This window comes from Triplophysa rosa, linkage group LG12 (assembly GCF_024868665.1).
Source record: "Triplophysa rosa linkage group LG12, Trosa_1v2, whole genome shotgun sequence".
In the NCBI taxonomy this organism is placed as follows: Eukaryota; Metazoa; Chordata; class Actinopteri; order Cypriniformes; family Nemacheilidae; genus Triplophysa; species Triplophysa rosa.
Genome location: NC_079901.1, coordinates 8,541,168 through 8,567,125, shown reverse-complemented (window position 1 = coordinate 8,567,125; position 25,958 = coordinate 8,541,168). Strand labels below are relative to the sequence as shown.

The 25,958-nt window shown below is 38.4% G+C and overlaps 2 protein-coding genes across 2 annotated transcripts in view; both read left to right on the top strand.

The window, feature by feature from the left end:
- The window catches only part of kcnk6 (potassium channel, subfamily K, member 6), a 51,536-nt gene that overhangs the window by 10,829 nt on the left and 14,749 nt on the right, over positions 1-25,958 (top strand). The window lies entirely within an intron of this gene.
- cenpx (centromere protein X) lies at positions 3,629-5,245 on the top strand. Its single transcript, XM_057348456.1, has 5 exons — positions 3,629-3,736; positions 3,827-3,878; positions 4,015-4,068; positions 4,303-4,391; positions 4,773-5,245. The coding sequence occupies exons 1-5, from the start codon at positions 3,701-3,703 to the stop codon at positions 4,785-4,787; spliced, it is 246 nt and encodes an 81-aa protein (XP_057204439.1). The 5' UTR covers positions 3,629-3,700; the 3' UTR covers positions 4,788-5,245.

Genomic DNA, 25,958 nt, shown 5'->3' with positions numbered 1-25,958 from the left:
GGTAATCACCATGTCCCAACAACGTCCAATGTTACGTCGTCAGGACGAATATGGGAATCACAAAGTTATGTCGCTGGAACGTTATTATGGTACGTCGTGGCAACGAATATGGTCCAGTCCAGGTACGTCGTCACAATGTAACTGTGTTAGCTGGGTACATATTTGAATAGAAAATTACTCCAATTATGTATAAAATTTAATCTTTAACGCACTGATTAAATCACAAATTAATTTAATCCTCCATGTGAGGGATGATAATTGTTTAAATTAAATAAATAAAAAAAGATTTTAACAACGTGACGTTTGGTCGTTAGGACGTGCTCATCACGTCCCAGAAACATTATTTGGTACGTCGCTGCGACGAATATGGTACGTTCCAGGTATGTCTTCAGGAGGTAATCACCATGTCCCAACAACGTCCAATGTTACGTTGTCAGGACGAATATGGGAATCACAAAGTTACGTCGCTGGAACGTTATTATGGTACGTCGTGGCAACGAATATGGTCCCGACCAGGTACGTCGTCACAACGTAACTGTGTTAGCTGGGTGTACAGTATAATCACAAACGCGATCCATCTACATGTCTGTACTGTGCTACTTTCGTGCTGGAGGCAAATTACGAAAATTAACCTTGGTTTCTTATTCATCTGGATGCTGCAGTTTGGGCTGTGGCATAACCACTGTAACTCGATTCCTGAAGTTACAGAAACGTTGCGCCACAAAAACAGTTTCTGAATGATTCTGTTAAGATATTGAAAAAGAAAACAAATACTGAATGTGTTTATGATGAAAACGTGTGTGTGCTAGCGATTTAACGCTTTTATCATCTCTGCAGTCGTACGTGTTTTCAACACCTCAAAACAACACACGTAACTAGCGATTAGTGATGGGTCGTTCATGAACGATTCGTTCTTTTTGAACGAATCTTTAAAATGACTCGGGAGTACCGAGTGTCTCAGCGAGTGATTCGTTCATTTTGTGTTGACCGCGCATGTACAACATTGTACCAGAAACAGTAATGAAGTTCGTCTCTCGAGTCATCGGGTCCGAGTCCTTTCGTTCTTTTATACCGGAAAGAGAAATGTGACCCTGGATCACAAAACCAGTCTTAAGTAGCACGGGAACGTTTTTAGTAAAAGCCAAAAATACATTGTGTGGGTCAAAATTATCAATTTTTCTTTTATGCCAAAAATCATTAGGATATTAAGTAAAGATCATGTTCCATGAAGATATATTGTAAATTTCCTACCTTAAATATATAAAATCTTTATTTTTGTGAGTGGATGGCCTGCCGCAGTGCCCCTGATTAACAACTGTTGTATCTCGCCCAGATATTGTCCTATTCTAACAACTCTAGTTAACAACGCTTATTTATTCAGCTTTCAGATTATGTAAAAATCTCAATTTCGAAAAATTGACACATAAGACTGGTTTTGTTGTCCAGGGTCACAAATGATTAGTTCGTCTCTCGAGTCATCGGGTCCGAGTCCTTATACCGGAAAGAGAAATGATTAGTTCGTCTCTCGAGTCATCGGGTCCGAGTCCTTATACCGGAAAGAGAAATGATTAGTTCGTCTCTCGAGTCATCGGGTTCGATTCGTTCTTTTGTCAAATGGTAGGCTCCGCAGGCAAACCTGCAGCCTGTACCGGAGTCTTCGAGTCCGAGTCTTTAACGTTACGTGACCACTTCCCGGATCATCAGTCAAATGCATGATGTACGTGTTATATGTTGTATTATAGGAAGAAATATTATAAAATGATCAAAAGATATGTGCAATAAACATCTTCTCTAAAACGTACCGTTCTGTTCTTTTTTCTGTCAGTATATTCATAAATGTTTCTTGTGGATTTCTGCATGTGTTTTTAATTTATCTTAATAACTAACTATTTTGCATAAGAACTGTGCTGGCAAAATATAAACATAAGCAACACTAGTAAAGTCAGTGTTTATGTCTAATGCATATATTACACAAGTGATCTCTTATTAAATAATTGCACATTTAAATGATTTCAATAGCCTATTATTATATACTTTGCAAACTGCATGAATATTTGTAAGGGAAGTCAGGAAATAAGTTATTTTTATATGTAATACATTAAACAAACATCTGTCATATCACGTGACAAAATAACGAACGACTCAAACCCCGAAGACTCGGTAGATTAACTAATCATTTCTGTTTCCGGCACAGTCTGCATAGACTGGCCTATGGGGTTGTCACGTGACAAAAGAACGAACAACTCGGACCCGTGGACTCAGTAGGTGAACTAATCATTTATGTTTTCTGTAAATGCAGCCTATACGGGCAAAATAAGTCTCTAGAGTTGAGCTGTAATCCTTTTTGTTTCTTGTACAGATTTCAGAGCTTATATGGCTGTCAGGAAATAATTAAATAACTGTTTCTCATAATTTGTCCCTAACTACAATATAAGTTATTTCTTATTATATATCTGATTAAAACTAGCATAAATAAACGTTATGGGGTAATTTGGCTATTAACATGCAACATTAATTTAACTCTGCTCAGATGAAACGAAAATGAAAAATTATTGAGTATGTTCTGCTTTTAGGTGTAAGGAATAATATAATTTCTGATAAACATCTGAAAGTCAATATTTAGGACAGGTCATATGGCTTGGTTATTAATAGCCATGCTGGCTCCGCCTTCACGCAATGACGCTATATCGGGGAGGGGGCATGGCCAGCTCGAAATGCATTTTCAAGTCCACATTGAATTTTGCAACACCCAACGCGCTGTGTGTAAATGAAAATGCAATCCCAAATGTTCAACCTGTTAATGTTAATGCATTTAGGGAAAATAACATTAGAATTTTCATTTTGCTACAGTTTTGCTTGACTATCTTAAACATATATAATCAATCCGGGGAATGCATTTTCATTTTAATTTTGCAACTTAAAGAGCTCCATTTAAACAACTTAAAAATATCCATTTAAATAACATATTAAAACTAGTGTAGGAACTGACAAATGTAATTGATATAATTGAATTTTTATTTTCATTTTGCACTTAATGTTGCACATATGTTATTTAAAATGTATATTTAAATACACAATTGCATTGTCATTTTACATAATGCATTGCCATTTTGCGTATTGCATTTCAAATTGAAAATAGCAACCAATATGCTTCCGTAAAGCCTTGTCTATGAAACCGGGCCTTTAAATATAAAAAGTGAATAATTAATCTTCATCAGCGTTTTACAGAAACTATAGGATCCATGCATAATCCAATACGATTTATTTGTTGTTAAATAAACTTGAGTTTTGTCAAAAAGGTCGAGTTGAATATACTAATACATATGTGCGTACGCGTAAGTATACTGCAATGTGAGAAGAGGCAGTGATATGAGTCATTCAGTAGCTTTAGATTCAGAATATAGAATGAAGACAGTTACTCCACCTTCATCTAATTCCCACCTGTGAACGGACGTAAAACAGAGTTGTATTTCAACACACAGTTACAGTTCTTTAAACATAAATTCTTTCTGACGTAGCCTACAATATTTGCAGTTTGATTTATAGAAACCTCCCAAGCGAGTGTTGATGTTGTGCTCCAGCGCGCCGCCAGAGGGCACCACAGCGTCACTCACACACACGCACGTACGTCAGTGTTCAGCGAACGAAGAAGTCACGGTGACGTCACGTCACTGGTGGCCGAAGTCGAGTGCGTGATAGAATGGAGAGCGCGGGAAATGAGATCGTGTTTAAAAAGGTTTTATCAGTCATTTGATGTCGTCGTGAAGTTTATTTCTTTACACCACGCGCAGCTCTACTGATCAGATTCTTTTCGATTCATTTGCAGGAAACCATCAGTAAGCTTTTGACTCTGTCTTTCAAGGAGGATAAAACAAAAGGTGAGATTTTTACATTTATCAGTGTGCGTGTATAATGTGTATAATGACAAGTGTATAACAACGTACACGCGGTTTTCGGACATACTTTATTGCATCTGTATGCAGAGTTCAGTTCAGCAGTTGTTTTCTTTTACAGTCAGTAGTGATGCTGTTGTATTGGTGGGCGAGATGCTCCGAGTGTTTGTTGAGGGTAAGACACACAAAATAACATGGTTTCAAAAACAGTAACGTTAGTTGAACCGTGATAACTGTAGAAAAACCGTGGTCCTGCCAATAGTAATCAATACGCTCAAAAACATGGTTATTACACAAAACACATTGATGATTAATTTTCCTAAGGGAAACTTCACTACAATACAGAATGCCATGCATGCGTATTCTTTCAGTGTTGTTCATATGCATCTGTGTTGTTGTTGTGCTTTAGAAGCAACACGCAGATCAGTGAAACAGGCCATTAATGAAGACTGTGACACAGTTAATATTGAACACTTTGAGAAGATCCTGCCACAGCTGGTGAGTTTATAATCGGCAAACTGTTAATCTTGTTTTATATACATACACATAAAGTTGTAGGCTTTGTATACCTGCTGCAGTATTAATATGATCACAAAGATGTATGTTTGCGTTTAATATTTATAGATGTTATTATATGCACAGTGCCAGTAAAAAACTATTTGAGATTAAATACTGTATTTCTAATTTGAGATTAAGTTATTGATGCATTTTTGTTATTAAAAAGATAAGTAAACAAACAAAATACTGTCGTGTAAATAAGTGTGCTTTTTTACATTCAGAAACACTTGTCCCTTTCAATGACATTACAAAGCTAAGAAGAGCCAGGATATTGTTTATTTTTGGGTGAACTATTCCTTTAACATGACGTTTCTCTCACAGCTTCTGGATTTTTAGCCAGCAGATGGCGACGTTTCATCATAATGAACCCGGACGTCTCGTGGTGCTCCAGTCCTGTCGTGTTGCCAATGTATTCCATGTATGACTGATTGAATAAAGCACTTGTATAAGTTTGTTCATGTTATGTAGTTGTTATCAGTTTTTGATAACGTGGCTGGATGGGGTAACACAGATACTGATAAAATAATGTGAAAGCTTGAATGCACTGTACGTTGCTTTGGATAGAAGCGTCTACGAAATGCATACATTTACACAAAGCGACTTGCATTGCACTATACATTTGTTTCTGACTATGTGCAATCCCCTGGGATCAAACCCATGACCTTGGCGTTGCTAGCGCCGTGCTCTAACAACTGAGCCACAGGAAAGCATACATGTAATGTCTCTGTTGGCCACCTGTGCTTTGCTGATGTAAATAAACAAGATCGGGCCTTTCATCATGACAGAGAGGGCATCGGCCCATTGTCTTCAATTAGTGTTTGCTTGGTTTCTGTCATATTATGCGTTCCTGCACTACAAAAACAAATTGGTTGTTTTTACCATAGAATAACAGGCATGTTAAATGTAACTAGTCGCACAGGGTATTATGGGGAAATTAAATATATAGTTGACTTTTTGACTTTAATTCTTCTTGGTTTAATTGAATCAACAGTTACACAAATTCAATTAAAATTAAAGCAAATGCCAAAACACCAATACAAATAAATATTTGTGGGTAGTTGTGACCTAGGGTTAGAGAGTCGAACTTGGTTGCAGGGGGAGTGTATATGAACAGCCCTCTTTTCCATCACCCTTGAGCAAGGCACCTAAACCCCACATCGTTCCCTGGACACTGCTTGTGTGTGTGTGTGTGTGTGTGTGTGTGTGTGTGTGTGTGTGTGTGTGCGTGTGTGTGTGTGTGTGTGTGTGCGTGCGTTGGAAGGCAACACGGGAGTGGATTTTCAAACCTCTCCCGTCCCTCTACAGCTTCTGACCCGTTTCCCGCTTCATTTTTAATTACTTAATGGACCGTCGACGGTGACGTCACTGCAAGCGAGAAACCTGGCTAGCCTAAATTGTAAACCCGATTTTCTGCGTAGCCGGTTTATTACCATGCATGTAAACATGTGGAAACTGGTTTCTTTTAAAAGCTGATTTTTGATAAGTATCCGCTTATTTTGTGCATGCAAACGCACTCATTGTATTAGATTGTAAAAAGATGAATTTTACCGAGTTTGAACCTGAATTTCAAAGCCACTCATTTCAAAGATGGTTTACATATTTTGGGCAAAAATAGTCTGGTACTTGTTCTGAATAGAGAGGACATGTGACAGTTACAAACACTACGCTGACACCTGCTGGGAAAGATATTGCACAAACGAGCAAACACTAGATTAATTTGTTCAGAGATGACACGCATAAGCATATTGATAAAACTACAGATATCAGTGTGTTCAGATGAATTTTGATAATCGAAAACAAAATCAGGCATTACAATCTTGAAGCCTGTCTGTGTGGTTTAAGTATGCAGTGTGTGTGTGTGTACAGCGCTGTAGTGTATTGTGTTTACCTCAGTATAAACACAGCCAGTGTAACGTCATTATTCCGCAGAGGACTGTTCGCCTCATTTTCAAAAAGATTATTTTCATATGTAAGATGAAGCGTGTCATTTTAACAGAATTGTAAAAATAATGATTAAACAGGTTTGCTGTTGGTCAGTTTCTCCCCTAACTAAATAATAGCCAGAAGCCAGATGGACTGTCAGCTGAAAGGAAAATATCCTGTGTGTTCTCACAGATTATTCAATGCAGTTTTATTTATTTAGCGCTTTTTACATTGTTTCAAAGCAGCTTTACAGGTGTTACAGGATGTGAGTATAGAAACCAAGCGCACGACCAAGAAGTATAATCCAATAGGGTTTAATAATTCCACATAAAAGACAGGAGCAAACACACATGTAACATAAGTCAAAACCGGAAATAGAACTCAGGAAAACACTTAAATACATAGAGCAAACAAAGAAACTTATGAGAAGGAACTACGTTGTGTGCTTGGTTTATATACTCACATCCCGCAACACCTGTAAAACTGCTTTGAAACAATGAAACGTTGGATTAAAGTGACTAGTACAGCTTGTAAACAGCATGCAAGGGTGTTTGAGTGTCTAGTGTAAACAGAGTGATTATCATACACCATATTGCATGTGAAAAGTGTTAACAGATTTAAGATCTGTTAAATTCAGGAGGTAGAGGGTTGAGCATCGTGTGAGGAAAATGCCTAGGATAGAGGGGGAAGGACACCGATGATGTTCACAGCCGTGTTTACTGTCCGCTGTAGGGTCTTGCGGTCTGCTGAGGTGCATACGGTCAGCATACTATCAATGGTGCCTCTATAGATGATATTAAGTATAGATAGAGGAAGGCTTGCTCTTTTAAGCTGTTTACAGTCAGTTAGATGATTATTGATAATACAATGTTAAAGAGTACATAACTAGGGATTTTTAAGGTCCTACTTTGGTTTATGGAGTGTCCAACAACAAGTTTATGTACATAAAAGGTGTAAAAACACAGTTATTCTTACCTTACTTCTTGACTGACTCTCAAATGATTTGTTCTGAGATTCATCTGTCTAATCCCCTCCTTTCCGCTAGCCTAGTCTGACGTGATTGGTCTACTGCGAATGAGGCTCACGAGCTACAGTGTTTAGGGGAGAAGAGTGAAGTTTTCGTGGGCAGTCCTACCAAAATGTAGGCGGGGACTACATGTAGCGACGTAAATCCACAGCGGTTCGCGAATCGGACTAGGGACGACTAGTTTGCGTGATTCAGAGTCGACACCCTTTTTTCCAAGCTAATAACTTTGTTATTCATTCACCTTCAGATTTACAACTTGGCAGACTGCTTACTTTCAAACACAGCAACATTACACACTGCATGAAATGTCATTTTAATGATCTCATGTTATGAACTCTTTAATGCTGATGAAAGCTGAAGCTTATTGCTGTGATAATGAGTAACATGAATTTTGTTTCTCAATGTTTCTCTTTGCACATGTACAGTATTTATGTGAAGCATTCATATAGTTTGAATTTTTAGTCTATGTATAGGTTAACTCAACTCAACTCAACTCAACTTTATTTATATAGCGCTTTTACAATTTTCATTGTTACAAAGCAGCTGTACATGAGACATATTGACTATAAGCAAAATAATTAAAGTTGTACCTGCAGAAACAAGAAAAGGTTGAAAACACAGAAGACAGACATACCCACATACAAAACACTCCACACACACAATATGCACACGTACTAACACACATAGACATAGAGACACACACACACACACAGATGCGCACGCACACACACACACACACACACACACACACACACACACAGGCAGAGCACACATTTAGGATAAAGGAGAGAGAAGCACAGGTCAAATATAACAGACTATAAATTCCTATATGCAATATTAATTAAGTAAAACTTTAAAATTCTAAAGCAGCCCCCCCGGTCAGGCAGATAGTGCAAAAACAGTATGCAAACGGTGGCGAGGAACCCAAAACTCTAATCGAGAAAAAAAACCTCAGGAGAACCCAGGCCCAACCAGGGGATTCCAGTTCCCCTCTGGCAAAAGCTGCTGCCTCTGCACAAGCTCCAGAGAACTTGCACAACAAGGCTAAATAAAATAAATAAACTTAATAATAAAATAAATTATAGTTTAAGATTATCATTAATAATCTAATAGCATTTGAAGTTTTGTGGTGAAGACATGTCAAGAGACCGCGTCCTTCTTTATCCAGCTCTATCATCTCAGCTCTTGTCAGGTCCCCACTTCCCATTCTCCGCTCTACCATCAGGTCAGGCCATGAACTGCATCCTGCTCGCTGTGGTAACCTTGGAACAATGAGACAAGACTGGCTGAGAGTAGAGTACTGTTCTGTACTCTTTGATGCAACAAGTACATCAGTTGTGTTTTTGGTTCCGGTTGATCTAACTAATGCAGCCTAAACCCTCTGAAGATTTATATTATGGAAGAGTAGTGTATGCAAGATTAAAAAGATGCGTCTTTAGTCTAGATTTAAACTGACAGAGTGTGTCTGCCTCCCGGACAGTGCAGGGAAGACTATTCCAAAGTTTAGGCGCTAGATAGGAAAAGGATCTACCACCTGCACTTGATTTTGAAATTCTAGGTATTACCAACTGACAGGACGCCTGAGAGCGTAATGCACGTGAAGGACTGTAATACAAAAGGAGTTCATTCAAGTACTGAGGAGCTAAACCATGTAAGGCTTTATAGGTAATAAGCAAGATTTTAAAGTTAACGCGATGCTTTATAGGTAACCAGTGCAAGGTTGACAGAACCGGGCTAATATGTTCATACTTTTTTGTACGTGTAAGAACTCGAGCTGCCGCGTTTTGGACCAATTGGAGTTTTTGTAATAAGCCTGCAGGGCAACCACCTAACAGTGCATTACAGTAATCTAGTCTTGATGTCATGAATGCATGAATTAACTTCTCTGCATCTGAGATTGACAGCATATGACGTAGTTTAGATATATTCTTAAAATGGAAAAACGCAATTTTACAGGTGTTGGCGACGTGGCTCTCAAATGACAGATTACTATCGAATAGAACGCCAAGATTCTTTGCTGACGACGAGGGTTTTATGGAACATCCGTCAATAGTTAAACAGTATTCTTGGTTGTTACTTATAGCAGTTTTCGGTCCAATAAGTAACACTTCCGTTTTGTCCGAGTTCAGTAATAAAAAGTTGTTACTCATCCAGTTTTTTATATCGACTATGCATTCCATTATTCGATGGAACTGCTGTGTTTCATGAGGCTTCGAGGAAATATAAAGTTGAGTATCATCAGCATAACAGTGAAAGCTAACTCCGTGTCGCTTTATTATATCTCCTAGAGGTAGCATGTATAATGCGAAGAGCAGAGGCCCTAAGACTGAGCCCTGTGGTACACCGTACTGGACTTGCGATTTGCGTGACACCTCATTGTTTATTGCTACAAATTGAAAACGGTCGGATAAATAAGATTTAAACCATTTCAAAGCTATTCCCTTAATGCCGACATAATTTTCGAGTCTATGTAGGAGTGTGCTGTGGTCAATGGTATCGAATGCAGCACTAAGGTCTAGCAGCACCAATAACGAGATACAACCTCGGTCAGACGCCAATAGCAGATCATTTGTAACTCTGATCAAAGCAGTCTCTGTACTGTGACATGCTCTAAATCCAGACTGGAATTCTTCATTGATGTCATTCCTTTGGAGGAAGGAGCATAATTGAGTTGAAACTACTTTTTCCAGAACTTTAGATATGAAAGGTAGATTCGATATAGGCCTGTAGTTCCTTAGTTCTCTAGGGTCGAGTTGGGGTTTTTTGACAAGGGGCCTTATAACAGCCACCTTATATGCTTTAGGCACATGTCCTAATGTCAGAGATGAGTTAATAATACCAAGAAGAGGATCTATAATTTCTGGGAGCATCTCTTTCAGTAGATTTGTAGGTATAGGGTCTAGTATGCATGTTGTTGATTTAGATGATCTAATAATTTTAGACAGCTCATCTTGATCTACGGTATAAAATAATTGCATTTTCTCCTTAAGGGCGCTGTAGTTAGTTTGTTCAGCGGGTTTCACTTCTGATTGCATTGTTATAATTTTTTCTCTAATATCTTGGATTTTATATGTGAAGTAGTTCATAAATTCATCACTGCTATGCTGATATACAGGATCAGAAGTCACTGACGATTTATTTTTTGTTAATTTAGCCACCGTGTTAAATAAAAACCTAGGGTTGTGCTGGTTTTCTTCTATTAGTGATGAAAAGTAGGCGGATCTAGAAGTTATTAGGGCTTTCCTGTATTTTCGAATACTATCCTTCCATGCTGTACGAAATACCTCTAATTTAGTTTTCTTAAAGTTGCGCTCCATTTTTCGGGCCGCTTTCTTTAGAGCCTGAGTGTGTTCATTATACCACGGTGTGGGGCTGCCATTTTTAATCTTCTTTAAACGTAGTGGAGCAACTTTGTCTAGCGTTACCGAGAAGGTGGAATTAAAATTTTCAGTGGTAATGTCAAGATCTTCAACGTTATTTCTCATGATTTGAGACAATTCGGGCAGATTATCGAGAAACGCATCTTTGGTAGTTGAAGTTATTGTTCTACCATATTTGTAACAATGAGTTTTATTTGCAGCCGTAGGCCAGTGAAGCAAACATAATACCAGATAATGATCCGAAATGTCTTCACTCTGCTGAAGGATTTTAACGTCGTCCACATTTATACCGTAAGACAGTATTAAATCTAAAGTATGATTACGAAGGTGAGTGGGTCCTGACACATGTTGACTAATGCCCATGGAGTTAAGAGTGTCTTTGAAAGCCATTCCTAAGGCATCTGTAACGTTATCTACGTGGATGTTAAAGTCACCAACGACAAGGAGTCTATCTGCGGCCAGTACTAGTTCTGATAAGAACCCACCAAATTCTTTAATAAAATCTGTGTGGTGCCCTGGAGGCCTATATACAATAGCTAGAATCAATTTAAAAAGAGTTTTATCTTTAGTATTAGGTGTTGAAACATGAAGAACCATGACTTCAAAAGAATTATATTTAGAGTTCGACTTCTGGGAAATGCTAAGAGAGTTATTGTAAAGTGCTGCGACACCTCCCCCTCTGCCTTTTAGACGAGGCTCGTGTTTATAATAATAATCTTGGGGGACAGATTCATTTAAAGCAATATAATCATCTGGTTTTAGCCATGTTTCTGTCAAACAGAGCATGTCTATTTTATGATCTGTTATCATATCGTTAACAAAAAGTGCTTTATTAGAGAGAGATCTAATATTTAGCAATCCGAGTCGTAACAGTTGATTATCTGTATTTTGTTCATGTTTAGTTTGTTTAACGTTTATTAAATTACTTTCAAGAGGTTTACGCATTATTTTATGTTTGCTAATCCGGGGGACAGACACAGTCTCTATTTTGTGATGTTTGGGAGAACGGATTACTACATGTTGTACATTTTGTGTATTCTGCGACGTGAGACGGCAAGCAGACAGTTGGTTAAGCCATACTGTCTGCTCCCTGACCTGGGCCCCAGCGAGTCAAGTTTTAGCATTAGCATTAAGACTTTTTGCCATATTTCTAGACAGGATGGAAGTCCCAGCCCAGGAGGGATGGAGACCATCTCGTTTCAACAGGTCAGGTCTGCCCTCAAAACTCTTCCAGTTATTTATAAAAACTATATCATTCTGCAGGCACCACTCAGACAACCAGCCATTTAGTGATGATAATCTGCTATAAATCTCATCACCACGATAAGCAGTGAGGGGGCCAGAGAATATTACAGTGTCTGACATCATGCTTGCGAGCTCACACACCTCTTTAATGTTATCTTTTGTGATCTCCGATTGACGGAGTCGAACATCATTTGTGCCGACGTGAATGACAATCTTACTGAATTTACGATTAGCCTTAGCCAGCACATTTAAATTTGACTTGATGTCAGGCGCTCTGGCTCCCGGTAAACATTTGACTATGGTGGCTGGTGCCTCTATGTTAACGTTCCGAACAATAGAATCACCGATAACTAGGGCACTTTCAGCAGGTTTCTCAGTCGGTGCGTCACTGAGCGGGGCAAACCTGTTCGAGACTGTAATCGGAACGGTCGAGTGATGTTTTGTCCTGCGACTACGCCGTCTCACAGTCACGAAGTTTCCCAGCTGCGGGGGATTTTCAACCGGAACCGAGCTGTGTGCGCTAATGTTGCTCGCATCCAAAGTGTTTTCTATCGTCGTTAAACTCTTACTATCCTCAGATAAAGATTGGATGCGAGACTCTAATTCTAAGATCTTCTCTGTCAGCCTAACTATTTCCCTGCATTTATCGCATATAAAGCCCTCGCAGCTGACAGAGAAGGCTAAGCTAAACATATGACATGAGGTGCAAGTAACAATAATAGGAATAGAAGCCATAACTCACCGGATTTGAAGTGCAATTCCAACTTACCAAGGTTGCTCGATGGATCGTAGTATACTCGCTTAAAAAGAGAAACAGTTAGCACACAAGACAAACCAGAGGCAAGATGATATTCCACAGTGTGAACAGAAAGCAAGCTAACACGCTATTGCTATGCTAACGGCGTTAAGTTAACTATCACTTTTGGTTTAGACTCTTCCAAGTAAATAACAGGAACAGGGTTATTGAGATATCAGGATAAGTTAGCAACGACAATAATAATTAACGATAATAAAATACACTAATATTAGAGCGAAGTGGTAAGCGCACTGATACAAACAAGCCGCCGTCAGCGATGCAGGAAACAGGAAGCAGGAACCGTCGAACCCTTTTATATTAACATTTATATATAGTATATTTATAGTCAAAATCTGTCAGTAGGTTAATTGTGTATAGGTTTATAGTGTTTTACTTCATTGTTGTATGTTTGTACTTATGTAGCACAGTGGTCCTGTGAGGCACGACATTTCGTTCCACTGTATGTACCCACATGTAGCGGAATGACAATAAAGCTCAATTTGAACTTGAAGTTTTGTTATATAAAATTTACCACAGTTTTTAATACTACAGATTTCTTTTTTTATTCAGATGGATACACAGACGTAGTTGATTCCAAAAGGTGTCAAAGGGAGATTGTCATTGACAATATTTGCACATGCTCTAATAATGTGATTATTTTTAATAGTGAGAGTACATGCACTTTTCATTAATCCCATGATTTCCTATAACGCATGGCACAAGTGATGAACTCAAATACAGTAGGCATGTTAGTGTAATATTTTGACCATGCTTTACCATGATTATGCTTGTACACCTAATCACACTTTTTTTGATGGAAATATTGTGTTTACATGAAGTCAAGTTTGACCTGTGACATAAGGTCGCAATACTGCCTAAATCTAAAGAATTGCATGAGGAGGGTCCATGTAAATGACAAAATAACCAGGTTTGATAGTTCCAAACGTTATATTGGCCATTTTTGGCAAGGCCTCTTACAGTAAATTAAAATGTTAAATTGAAAATGGAATAAGATGATCTGCAGCACATAATGACAGACACATTGGCAAGTTTGGAAAGGCCTGCATAAAGTGTCACAAAAGGCCTGAAAAGACCTCGCGCCGTCACCTGAACGAGTGGCCTTTGAGGCGCCTCACTCCAAACACTGGCTCGACTTCAACAGGGAGGATGATAAGAGCATACCTCGCAGCTTCAGACACTAGGACACTTTGCAGGGATCATTCCTACAGTAAGTGCTTCAGGCGTTTGGCTGTTTGTCTGGAGCTGAGGTCGGACAGCTGCTGTGCCCTGCTCTTGAAGCCACAGGGGGCGGAAAAGACTCTTCCGGAATGAGCGAGCTGGAAGATGGGGTCATCGACCTCGTCTTGCAGCTGAGGAGGGAAGAAGTGCAGAAGCGATGAACAATTAGACTGCAGACAGTGTTATTTCTGAAGCCACGCTGCCCTTTCTTCTGCTAGTAACCTTCAGACTAGACCCACAATTCCAAAAGTGCATGAAGTTACAAGGTAATCCCCTTACATAACACTGTCCTTCAATTAGTATCGGGAGGCCTCTAAAAATAAGCTGCGTTGTTTAAAGCGACGTCAAAGGTCAGAAGTGACTGGGGCGACGGGCACATTAAAAAAGCCTTGACTGGAGATTAATAGAGCGCTCTATTTTTAGCTTCTTCAAAGGCTGAAACACAACTGCAGAGGCCCTAAATCAGAAGCTTAGGAGACCTGTTGTGCTTCACATCACCAAAGACTTAACAGATGTCTGAAAACTAATGACGGAAATCTCTAGAGGAGCACGGCGGGAACCAGTGAAGAACACAGAAAATCGGTCAAATCTGTACAGCATTGTTTATTGGGATTTCATGTTTAATGTCAATTTATGGGTGACATGCAGTGATCATTTACTCATGCGTGAATACTTTGTAGGATTTTCTCTTCACATCATTTTTGTGTGTTGTACAGAAGAAATGCAGTCACACTGGTTTGGAATGATGGGTATTTTTGTCTTGATTTTAGGTCTTTACTGTAGAGATGCTCACAGGTCCAAAAAACCTGAAAAGACCCAGAAATGTACCCCCCGAGGCTGAGCTAAAACTGTCTGTTACTTTCCAGTTGAACCCAGACCTGTGCAGAATCAGGCAGTGTTCATTTGTTGATGAAAACTATGGGGGAAATTATTTGTTAACAACACTAACGATGAAAAGAAGATGATAACTAGATAAAAAACTAATTTATTTATCCAGTGAGAACTAAACGTGTGTGTGTTCGGGAGGTTAGATGTACATGGTAACGTCAAATGAAACAAAAGCCAAAAGAAACCAACGCTGTCCAGGACCGATTAGAGAAGTGAAAAAGGGAGTTAGATTGTACATTAAAAGATGAATGAATGATTGAAGTATGTAACATGCTCGCATGTTTGAAGAACTGTACTACAGTTTATGCAAGATGTCTTTTTGAAAGATGTGTTGGGGTTCACTGAATGCATGGCTCATATTTCTCATTCGTTGAATTTCTACTCGAGCATAGACTGTGCAGATCTTTTCTTCAGATGCAATCGCGTTTGAGTGTGAGTACAGTTTAACCTTTGTCTGTATGCAACATTTAATTACATTTTAAGTAAATTACAGTTAAACCCGTCAGATTTTAGTAGACTAAATTAACTATAGATGGAGACTAAAACTTAAACTTAAACAATGGGGATGACAAAAAAAGGCAAAAACGGACTAAAACTAAAACTAAATTTGCTGTCCAAATTAACACTGGAACCAAGAAAGGCTGTAACGGAACCGACTCCAACCTGACCGGGAGACAGACACGATCATGCTATTAACAAATTTAAAATGAATCTTGAAGATGTGAATATAGAAATTAATGTCTTGCCTGATGTTACTGTTCTCCTGTGAATCTGACCATGACACTAATGCATCCTGTCCTGCTGTCACGGTGACAGAGCTTCGCAGTTTTTTGCCTTATTTTTATGAAGGTATTTTTGGTGCAAAACTACTGAGCACCTGTGAGAATGGAATTTGTAGTTGTAGAGGTCGGCCACACATGTGTATCAGTAAATTTGTAGTAAAAATTCGAAGTTACAAAATTGTAGATTTTATTTCTCTCCCACAAACACAACAGTTACACCTTCTTGAATCCTTCAGTGCAAGTGCACAAATCCAGTTCTACAAATCACAAACTGAGATACTCGTGCACTCACATTTTTTGCTACAAATGCTGCAGTAAATATGGTGCAAAACACATTCACACACCTGCACCAAAAGACGTGCGTTCACAGACGAGTTTTGCACATCCGCAAACGGTATGTGAATTCATGCAATGAGAGTTGAATGCTTGTCAAATATTTTCTCACAAATTAAAGGTTTTATTCTTGCACATTGTTCTAGCACAAACACAAGAGCATAACTACAACTGCTTGAATCTGCTGCTGCGAGTCTCTGACACAAGTTCGCACACACTCTCATTTTGCACCACATATCTGTGTGATATATGGTGCAAAAGTGATTTGTGCATTTGCAGCCAAACGAGCTAGTTTTGGCCCCCAGCAGGTGGCGCCCTAACGCGCAAGTGAAAAACTCTGCGAGAATCATCCTGAGCTGCTTTATTTTCCTGAAATCACTAATCGTAATAGAGTACAAGTGCCGAACCTAGACATCTGGGGGCCCTAAGCAAACCTTTTTGAAGGGCCCTTGTCATAATAGTTCAAACTAGATATAAGCATAGCTGTAGACTATAAGAAATAAAACATATAAATCAATTAACACACTTAAACGAATAAAGACTGAAAGAAAAAAAACATTAAACAGACAGTAAGAACAATTAATTCTAAAATAAAGTTCACATTTTGTTTGACATGTAAATTATTATTTTCCTTAATTAACACGTGGCTTGGAACCATCTAGCTGTAAAAAAAACTATAACGTTATGTGGTGTGGCATAACTATAAGTGGTGTGTTTTTCTAACCAAATGAGTGATTAACAAAAATAAAGCATGATAAATATAGTTTACTTAATAAAGCCAAGTATACGAAAACACATCAATAATTCTCTAAATTTTTTTACATATTATCATAGGCAAACCAAATGCAGTGGATTGCAGTGGTGTGCATTATAGCGGAAACTCACATGAACAATGTAGTTGTTTTAGTCCTGTAAATCATTCCCTCTAAATGTTATTGAGCTGTAAATATATATCTTTTGAAGGAACCCATATAGTAGATGGGTATAATATACACAGCAAAACACATGGCAATATTTACTTATGACTTCACAGTTTGCTGTAATAAATATAAAAAATCAAAAGGTGTGCATTATAGCTGACACCCACATGAACACTGTAGAGCTGGTTTTGTGGTCTAAGTTATCCCCTTTAAATGCTACGGAAGTTAGAAACGTGTATTAATGTGTATGTAACATTGGAGACGGTCCCTAAATTCACGAATATCAAATGTCCAACCTCAAGCAACGAACTTAAGTGTGTCCATACTTAATTTGTAAATACGTTCTTGCATAATTTGGCAAAAACTAAACAAGAGTTTAAAATACTATGAAAACACATGCCTCTTGTTCTTTTACTTTGCGTTGTTGTCGTTTACCTTTTTTTTCGCTCCAGACGGATGGTGCCGTTTAAAACCATGGCAAGGGACATCAGCAGCACATCACGCGCATGTCATTCCCTGCCCGCACTGATGTCCAAGAATGTCACAGTCATTAAATAAATTAAGTACTAAAAGGAAATTTCCAAATAATGCCTCTAAAGTTGGATCCACAAATTATAAAAATAGCGTCTTAATTGTTTACAATAGTGTTTTTGATTCGGTTCTCAAGGGGCCCCCTGGTGGTTTAGAGGCCCTACGCAACCTGCGTAGTCTGCGTATTGTTGGACTTTTGAGGCAGTCCTGCATGTTCAAAAATTTGTACAGAGACGTTCTACAAAATCGATTAGAAGTTTATTATCAGATGTAAAAAGGAGTAACAAAGCTTTGGGTTGTCAGACGATCTCCTCACTCCACCACAAGCCAACAACCCAAATTATTCAAAAACACATATATTTATTCAGTATGTGACGTCGTTCGCATCTTCTGACTCCTCCTCCTCTGCCTTTTAAGGAGTGCTGCTCCCTTTCCACCATCACCGTGCACCACGTATATCTGCAAAACAACATCTTTGCACAACACATGTCTTGCAACCTGCTGTCAGTTGCTAATTTGAGGAAGTGTTCCCTAGAGACAGTTTCATATCGCAAAACAACATGTAAAAATACTTTCAGTAAAAACTCAATCATCTAATGCTTTAATTATGCAGCATTGTTTCTTAATCCTATGATTCAATAAAACACATCAAAACTCATGATTATACTTAAAACATATGCATTGGATTAATTCATAACATTCCTTCCCTATGAGACTCTTTGTCGGCAGTTATTTTGCCCCCCCATCAGAACTAAATGTTCTATCAGTTTTAACCCACATCCTGTTTTTTATTAACTCAGCTCTTGCTGAGTTCCTCATAGCACAGCAGTATTTTTCCATTAGAGCAAGCAAGCAAACACATTAAAAGCACACAGCTTAATGATTTAATGAAAGAAAACACTTATTGATTATATTGGTAATTAAATCATACTTCTAACTGAATAATATTTCCACAGTATAGGCAGGATCGGCTCTGAGTACATTGGTTTAGTTTAAATAAATATGCTAGTCCGCTACATGACAATCCCTTACGAAAACTAATCATGGTTTTACTACAGCAACCATATTTTTGTTGTTGTTTTAACTGTAAGAAAAACGTGTGTTTTGTTTGTTTAACTGTAGGCCTGTAATTTTCATAAGGGATTGTCAACGTAGCTGACCAGTACACTTATTTAAACTAAACCAATGTACTCTATTACGATTAGTGATTTCAGGAAAATAAAGCAGCTCAGGATGATTCTCGCAGAGTTTTTCACTTGCGCGTTAGGGCGCCACCTGCTGGCCGCCAAAACTAGCTCGTCTGGCTGCAAATGCACAAATCACTTTTGCACCATATATCACACAGATATGTGGTGCAAAATGAGAGTGTGTGCGAACTTGTGTCAGAGACTCGCAGCAGCAGATTCAAGCAGTTGTAGTTATGCTCTTGTGTTTGTGCTAGAACAATGTGCAAGAATAAAACCTTTAATTTGTGAGAAAATATTTGACAAGCATTCAACTCTCATTGCATGAATTCACATACTGTTTGCGGATGTGCAAAACTCGTCTGTGAACGCACGTCTTTTGGTGCAGGTGTGTGAATGTGTTTTGCACCATATTTACTGCAGCATTTGTAGCAAAAAATGTGAGTGCACGAGTATCTCAGTTTGTGATTTGTAGAACTGGATTTGTGCACTTGCACTGAAGGATTCAAGAAGGTGTAACTGTTGTGTTGTGTTTGCGGGAGAGAAAAAAAATCTACAAGTTTGCAACTTCGAATTTTTACTACAAATTTACTGATACACATGTGTGGCCGACCTCTACAACTACAAATTCCATTCTCACAGGTGCTCAGTAGTTTTGCACCAAAAATACCTTCATATACTTCTGGGAGCAGCAAAATGTGTTTATGTGAAGTGTGCTAAATTGACCATTCATTTTTCTCCTTATTAGAAACAATGTTTCATATCTTGTAGTATGTAGATACAGTGATATTTGCAGAATAATTGATAGACATTTTAGCTAAGTTTACATTTCTTTCACCACTTTCAGTGGAAAGTTATTGCAATTTCAAATAGCTACAGTATGTTCTGCTCTTTCAATATGGAACCAGCATCAATGTTTTCGTTATATTAAATGTTATTATCCAGATAACAACTTCTGCACGTCATATTGAGGGCAGGTGCCATTGTGTACATTGCGTCCAAAGGGACTCTAGCTGTCAAAAACCCTGGTCTACAGTGAATTCTATGGGCTCGTCTCTCATGGACCGTGATTCTGAAATAATGACCATAAAAAGATATCGGAGCATGTCAATACTTTGCTGATAAGTTAACGTTATCAATGGTTTACCTTGTTGTGGTGAGCGAGTGCACCTGTTGTGTAATAAAACAGTAGAATAGAAACCCCGTTTTTTTGTTATGTTTGAACTAAAAACTGAAAAACAGAATGGGAATGTTGTGTTCTGAGCTCCGAGGCAAGGCCTCGTTTTTGTTGATGGCAAGAGACCAAGAGGATGGCATTCAAACCACTTTTACATCTCTGTGGCAGGAAAAAGCAAGTGTCAGAGGTGATTTACCAACCTGTCTTGACATCAGAGCTGAAATAAAGCAGAGCTGTTGGAAACAAGTTGCTGTGAGGCTGGAGCAGTCTGTCAAATGCATGGCAATCCCATCATCTCTGTTGAATAAATGCCCACCGGACTTCACAAGGGCTTTTAGCGCAGTAATCATGCTGTTTTTTTGCCTGATTGATTACCGTTTGTAGGAGAACAGTTTTATTCCAAAGAAACTATGGTTACTATGGACTTTTACTGTAGTAACTATTTGTAGCATTTTAGTAAGGGAGTGGGTAGATGTACTCTATAGACAAAAGTAGTGTCACGTCCCCTTCTAATAAACATGTTTATCTATTCCAGTAATTCCAGTCAAAACATTCATGGGTTTCACGTGACGTCACACAGTGGTGCGGCCGCCATTTGTTGGACCGAATTGCAACATGCATCTATCTGTGATAACAGCAAATAAATGTTTTACAATTTCCTCGTAAGACAGTGGCAGTTCTAGACTACTGTAACTGGGGGGGCCAGGCAGGGGCCACTTATGCTTTTAGGGGGCACACTAACATGTGTCATGATTAATTTTCAGTCATTTTTCACTGTCATGTATTACTGTTTTCTCTAGACGTAAACTAATAAGCTAATAAAACAAGTTCAGCTCAAATTAATGTTCCATGGTCATTTATTTCACACCACATTGTATATAGTCAAAATAACAATGACAACAATAATAACATTTTGGCATTTTTCTGCATCTTAAATGTACATACATGAATGAAAAACTACCCACAAACAAGATATCCAAAAATCAACTTAAGCAGTCATCTAAACATGAGTCACATTATCAGGTATTTCCTTTACACAAAGAAAACGTACATTTCAAAATTTTCACATGTGATATATGTGTTTTGGCACACTTTCATGTGAATGCCAGGTTAACTAAATACTCATGTAAAAACTCAACTCAAACTTTCACATGGAATTTCAGGGTTACAAAAGTTGTCTCGCTGCACAACTAAATCACCTTGCTGATGGGTCCTCTGTTCTTCTGGACTTTCTTCATTCTCTAAGCTTTTGTGCATTTCTGACTTTTTCAGAAGCATGTTCTTTCTCCGGCCTTGACTGACTATTATCTTTAGTTTTCTTATTAAAAAAAGGACATTATGTCCTTAGAATTTTTTCTCTTCATTTTAACAGCAAATGAGAAAATTATGAAAATGTGTAAATGATAAGAGGACTCTCAAATACACCACAAGTAATATACAGGACAGTATAGAATAAGCTGTATTGATTACTTCAACTCTGCTAATTCCTTGGGAATGACAGACCATTTATTTTAATTATAAGGCAAAAGTGCATTTTATCAAACATTCACCCCAATAAATGTGAGTTACACTTTATCTCATTTCATTAACAAATATTTTTTTTTTGTGTGTTACACGTTCAGCTGCTGATTCTTTGTATAGGCACGAGTCACAACTGCTTTATATGTTGATTTAACATGCGCAACACCGGAAAATATAGGTCAGTGTTTTAATGATGTGTAACGATATGCATTTTCATTATATTTTTACAAAATATTTCCATTACCTGTATGATGTAGACGTAATCTCGCTGAAGGCGCACAGACTCGACATTGAGTTGAGCCCCCTCTGCCCCCCCTAGAACCGCCCCTGAGTACGGATCCCACAAGCTCCCTGTTGGAGAAAAAAAAGACCTGCAAGTCCGTGGCCACAGTTTTGTTATTTATCCCCTCGGTTCATTTTTTAAATCTCTAGGCCTACCCACAAATACATCAATCTTGCTCACGCATTTGATTCCTTACAACAGTCATTTCAGGACCAATTTGTTTGGGATGTTTACGTAAAGATAGCATTAACTTCAAAGTAAAAATCAACAACAGGGAATAAATGTGTGTTTTGTATGTTTTTCTATTCCTATATTTGAAAAGGTGGGTCTTGAGATGACAGATTACTGTAGAATGTTTTTTTAATATACTCTTCCTTAAATTCACATGGACTTTGCTGCGTGGAGAATAACATGATTGCAAACAAAACCTAATCATACAGTAAATAGCAGAAAATCGTAATCCTGCATCTGCAAAATGTGGATTTGCGCTTCAATGTTTCTAGCGTGGAGCTCACGCACAATAACTCATACGTTCGTATTATTTAGTGATTATGAAATGAAAATGCTTTTCATTAATAAACAAATATGGAATTAATAGATGTTGACATTATTAATTATAAAAAATGTAATTTGCATAATAAACAGTTCTTTAATCTAGTTTCCATAAATTCTCATTTCTATAATCAATTTCTATAAATGTAATGTACCACATTTTAAAATTTCACGGTAAATTTTTTAATGTATTTTTGGTACAGATTTCAAAATTTCATGGAACTGTTCACAAAACTGAGGGCACAGATTGTAAACTTGTAGGTACGGAATATTAATCCATGGCCACGATTTAGCGAACGAATGACAAAATTGAGGCCTCAGATCTGCATGTCCTCACAAGCTTCGTAATACGGAGAGGCTGCACTCAGGTCCTAAACATGGTGCCCATGCCAAAACAGTCACGTGTCTGAAATCCATGAATTAATGCTATACCATACAGTTTTGTTTTTATCTTTGCTGCAAGTTTCGGAAGGGCATTTTTCTGTTGTAGAATCACTGTAGCCCTGTGTGTACAAGTCATTGATGCACTGTAAAAATTAAAGGTTCTTTGAGGAACCATTTGGGGTTCTTCACATTGCCACACCGGCGGAACCCTCAGGGGAAACTCAAAGCACCGCTTAATGAAGGGCGGTTCTCTGAGGAACCCTCAATGCTTCTTGGGGATCCCTTTTATTAAAATGGTCTGGAACCATCTTGGGTGCTTCAAGGCACCATTTCACAGTTTATATTAGCTATTCACATATTTTAATAAGCAGAAATACTAAAAGCAAATACAAGGCAAACAGTTTATTGATAAACAACAACAATTTACATTAAATAAATGTTCACAAAATAGTCAATATTGTACAATACAATTCTAAATTAATCAAATCAAATGTATAATTAATATTGTGTTGGTGATTTTGTTATAAATTAAAACAACAACAAAATCTTAACAAAACTAACCAAATAATTTGCCTTAACTTTAAAAATAAATACAGAAATATTTCAGGTACTTTGTACAAATGTACAATAGTAAAAAAGTCCAGCAAATAGTAGTCTCTAATAGCAAGGCCAACACCAAGGTAAAGTTGTAATTTGCAAAAAGCAAATCCTTGCCAGCAAGAAAAAAACAATGCTGTTCTCTCCAAATGGCCTGGGTTTCCTGCTATTACCAGGTGGTGTGAGGATCCAAAGTCAAAATTATTTCAAAAGTGCATTTCACTATTCTGTATTGCTAAAGTAGATATGTATTTATGGCAAAAAGAAAACAGGAGCTGCACCTGTTGGCCAAGGTGCCCCAGGCAGTGCAAGGATGAGCATCAGGGTGGGCTGGAGCTGGGTCTGTTGGCCTTGGGTGTACCTGGGAATAAGACATAGAGACAAAAAAGAGGGATTTAGATAAAGTCTCAAAACATTACATTTAATCATTTAGCACATCACAAATTGGTTTACAAATGTAACAATAAACAAAATATTACAATGCCTGGTAGTCACTGCTTTGGTCTATAGTTAAGGAGTACAATAGGCTATATATAGCAACTACTGTAATAATCCACTCTATTCAGATTTGTTCATTGTCAATGAGTACTTTTACATATGCACTGCAAATATAACAAATAACATAATTATAAAAATATTATAATAAGTATAATATATAATATAATATATATGATATTTTTTTTGCTGCTCAACTGGAAAATACTGAAAATTCTGAGGAAAAGGATAAAAACAACTGAATATGATAAAAATGTTTAATTACAGACAATTTATGTAACATATGTGGGAAACCATTCAAGACAAACAACAATAAGTAAAAACTAGATTACATTTTCTAAAGAAACTGTGAGTGATGCTTTCTTGGCAAACCGAGGAACTCGGCATTAGGGTGATGACACTTGAAGTACTAATGAATCTAACCAACCCCCACGAGTCTAAGATGTTCTGATACAGAGTTATAGGTCTTGCTAAATGGTTGCTAGGCTAATGTGTTTGGTTGCTATGGGCGTGGCTTTGCATCTGCACTTGATAATACTCTAACCTATGAGTGAAACAAACTAAACCCCGTGGCTCTACGATGTTCTTATGCAGAGATATAGGTTTTGCTAAACGGTTGCTAGGCTAACATGTTTGGTTGCTATGGGCGTGGCTTGGCATCTGCACTTGATAATACTCTAAGCTATGAGTGAAACGAACCAACCCCCGTGTCTCTACGATGTTCTGATGCAGAGATATACATATTGCTAAACTGTTGCTAGGCTAACCTGTTTGGTTGCGATGGGCGTGGCTTGGCATCTGCACTTGATAATACTCTAACCTATGAGTGAAACAAACCAACCCCCGTGTCTCTATGATGTTCTGATGCAGAGATATATGCATTGCTAAACGGTTGCTAGGCTAACCTGTTTGGTTGCTATGGGCGTGGCTTAGCATCTGCCAATTGATGATGCTCTAAGCTATGAGTGTAAAGAACCAACCCCCGTCTCTCTATGATGTTCCGATGCAGAGATATAGGTATTGGTAAACGGTTGCTAGGCTGACATGTTTTGTTGCTATGGGCGTGGCTTCGAAGCTTCATGATGATCCTGGGACACTGATTGGTTGCCTGAGTAAAACGAGCCCACCCCCTTGTCTCTATGACACTGTGTTGCAAAGATATCCACATGGACTTTTTATAATGGGAGTCTATGGGATCGGTTGCTAGGTTGCTGTAAATGGTTGCTGTGGGCGTGGCTTAATAGTTTCAAGATGATCCTGTGACACTGATTGGTTGTGTGAGTCAAATGAGCCCACCCTCTTGTCTCTATGACACTGTGTTTCAAAGATATCCACATGGACTTTTTATAATGGGAGTCTATGGATCGGTTGCTAGGTTGCTGTAAATGGGTTGCTATGGGCGTGGCTTAATAACTTCATAATGATCATGTCACACTGATTGGTAGCCTGAGTAAAATGAGCCCACCCCCTTGTCTCTAAGTGGTTGTACTGCTAAGATATTCAACACGGGACGTTTTACGCCTTATATGGGCATGCTTCCTGTGATTGGGAAATTTTGGGAGGCTCTTACACCCCAGGGGTACAACTTACACCCCATTGTGAGTGATGTTCTTACAGAGCCTGATAGCCTCTTCAAATCGTGTATTATTTTCATGTTTCTACGATATCCTCACTCGGAGCTACGACCCGTCAAAGTTGGGCGCAATGTTAAGTCAATGGGATTTTTCGGGTTTTTATTCGCCCCCCTATCACACCCCCTACCACCCGATCGCTTCCAAAAGTCATCACACACCATTCCTCAATGGGCCCTCGATTTGATGTAGTCATTCATGGGTCCAAAGCGAAAAAATACGCGTGAATATATAGGTATCTAGGTTTTGAATGGGATCTATGGGCGCCATTATAAGTACAGAAATTTTGGGAGGCTCTCACACCCCAGGGTGCAACTTACACCCCATTGTGAGTGATGTTCTTATAGAGCCTGATAACCCCTTCAAATTCGTGTATTATTTTCATGTTTCTACGATATCCTCGTCAGCTACGATCCCTCAAAGTTGGGCGCAATGTTATAGTCAATGGGATTTTTCGGGTGGTTTTTCGCCCCCTATCGCACCCCCCCCACCCGATCGCTTATAAAAGTCATAGCACACCATTCCCGAATAGGCCCGTCGATGTGATGTATTCATTCATGGGTCTACGTCAAAAGCTGCGGGACAAGTAGCGTGCCAAACTTTTGGCGGAACAAGAATA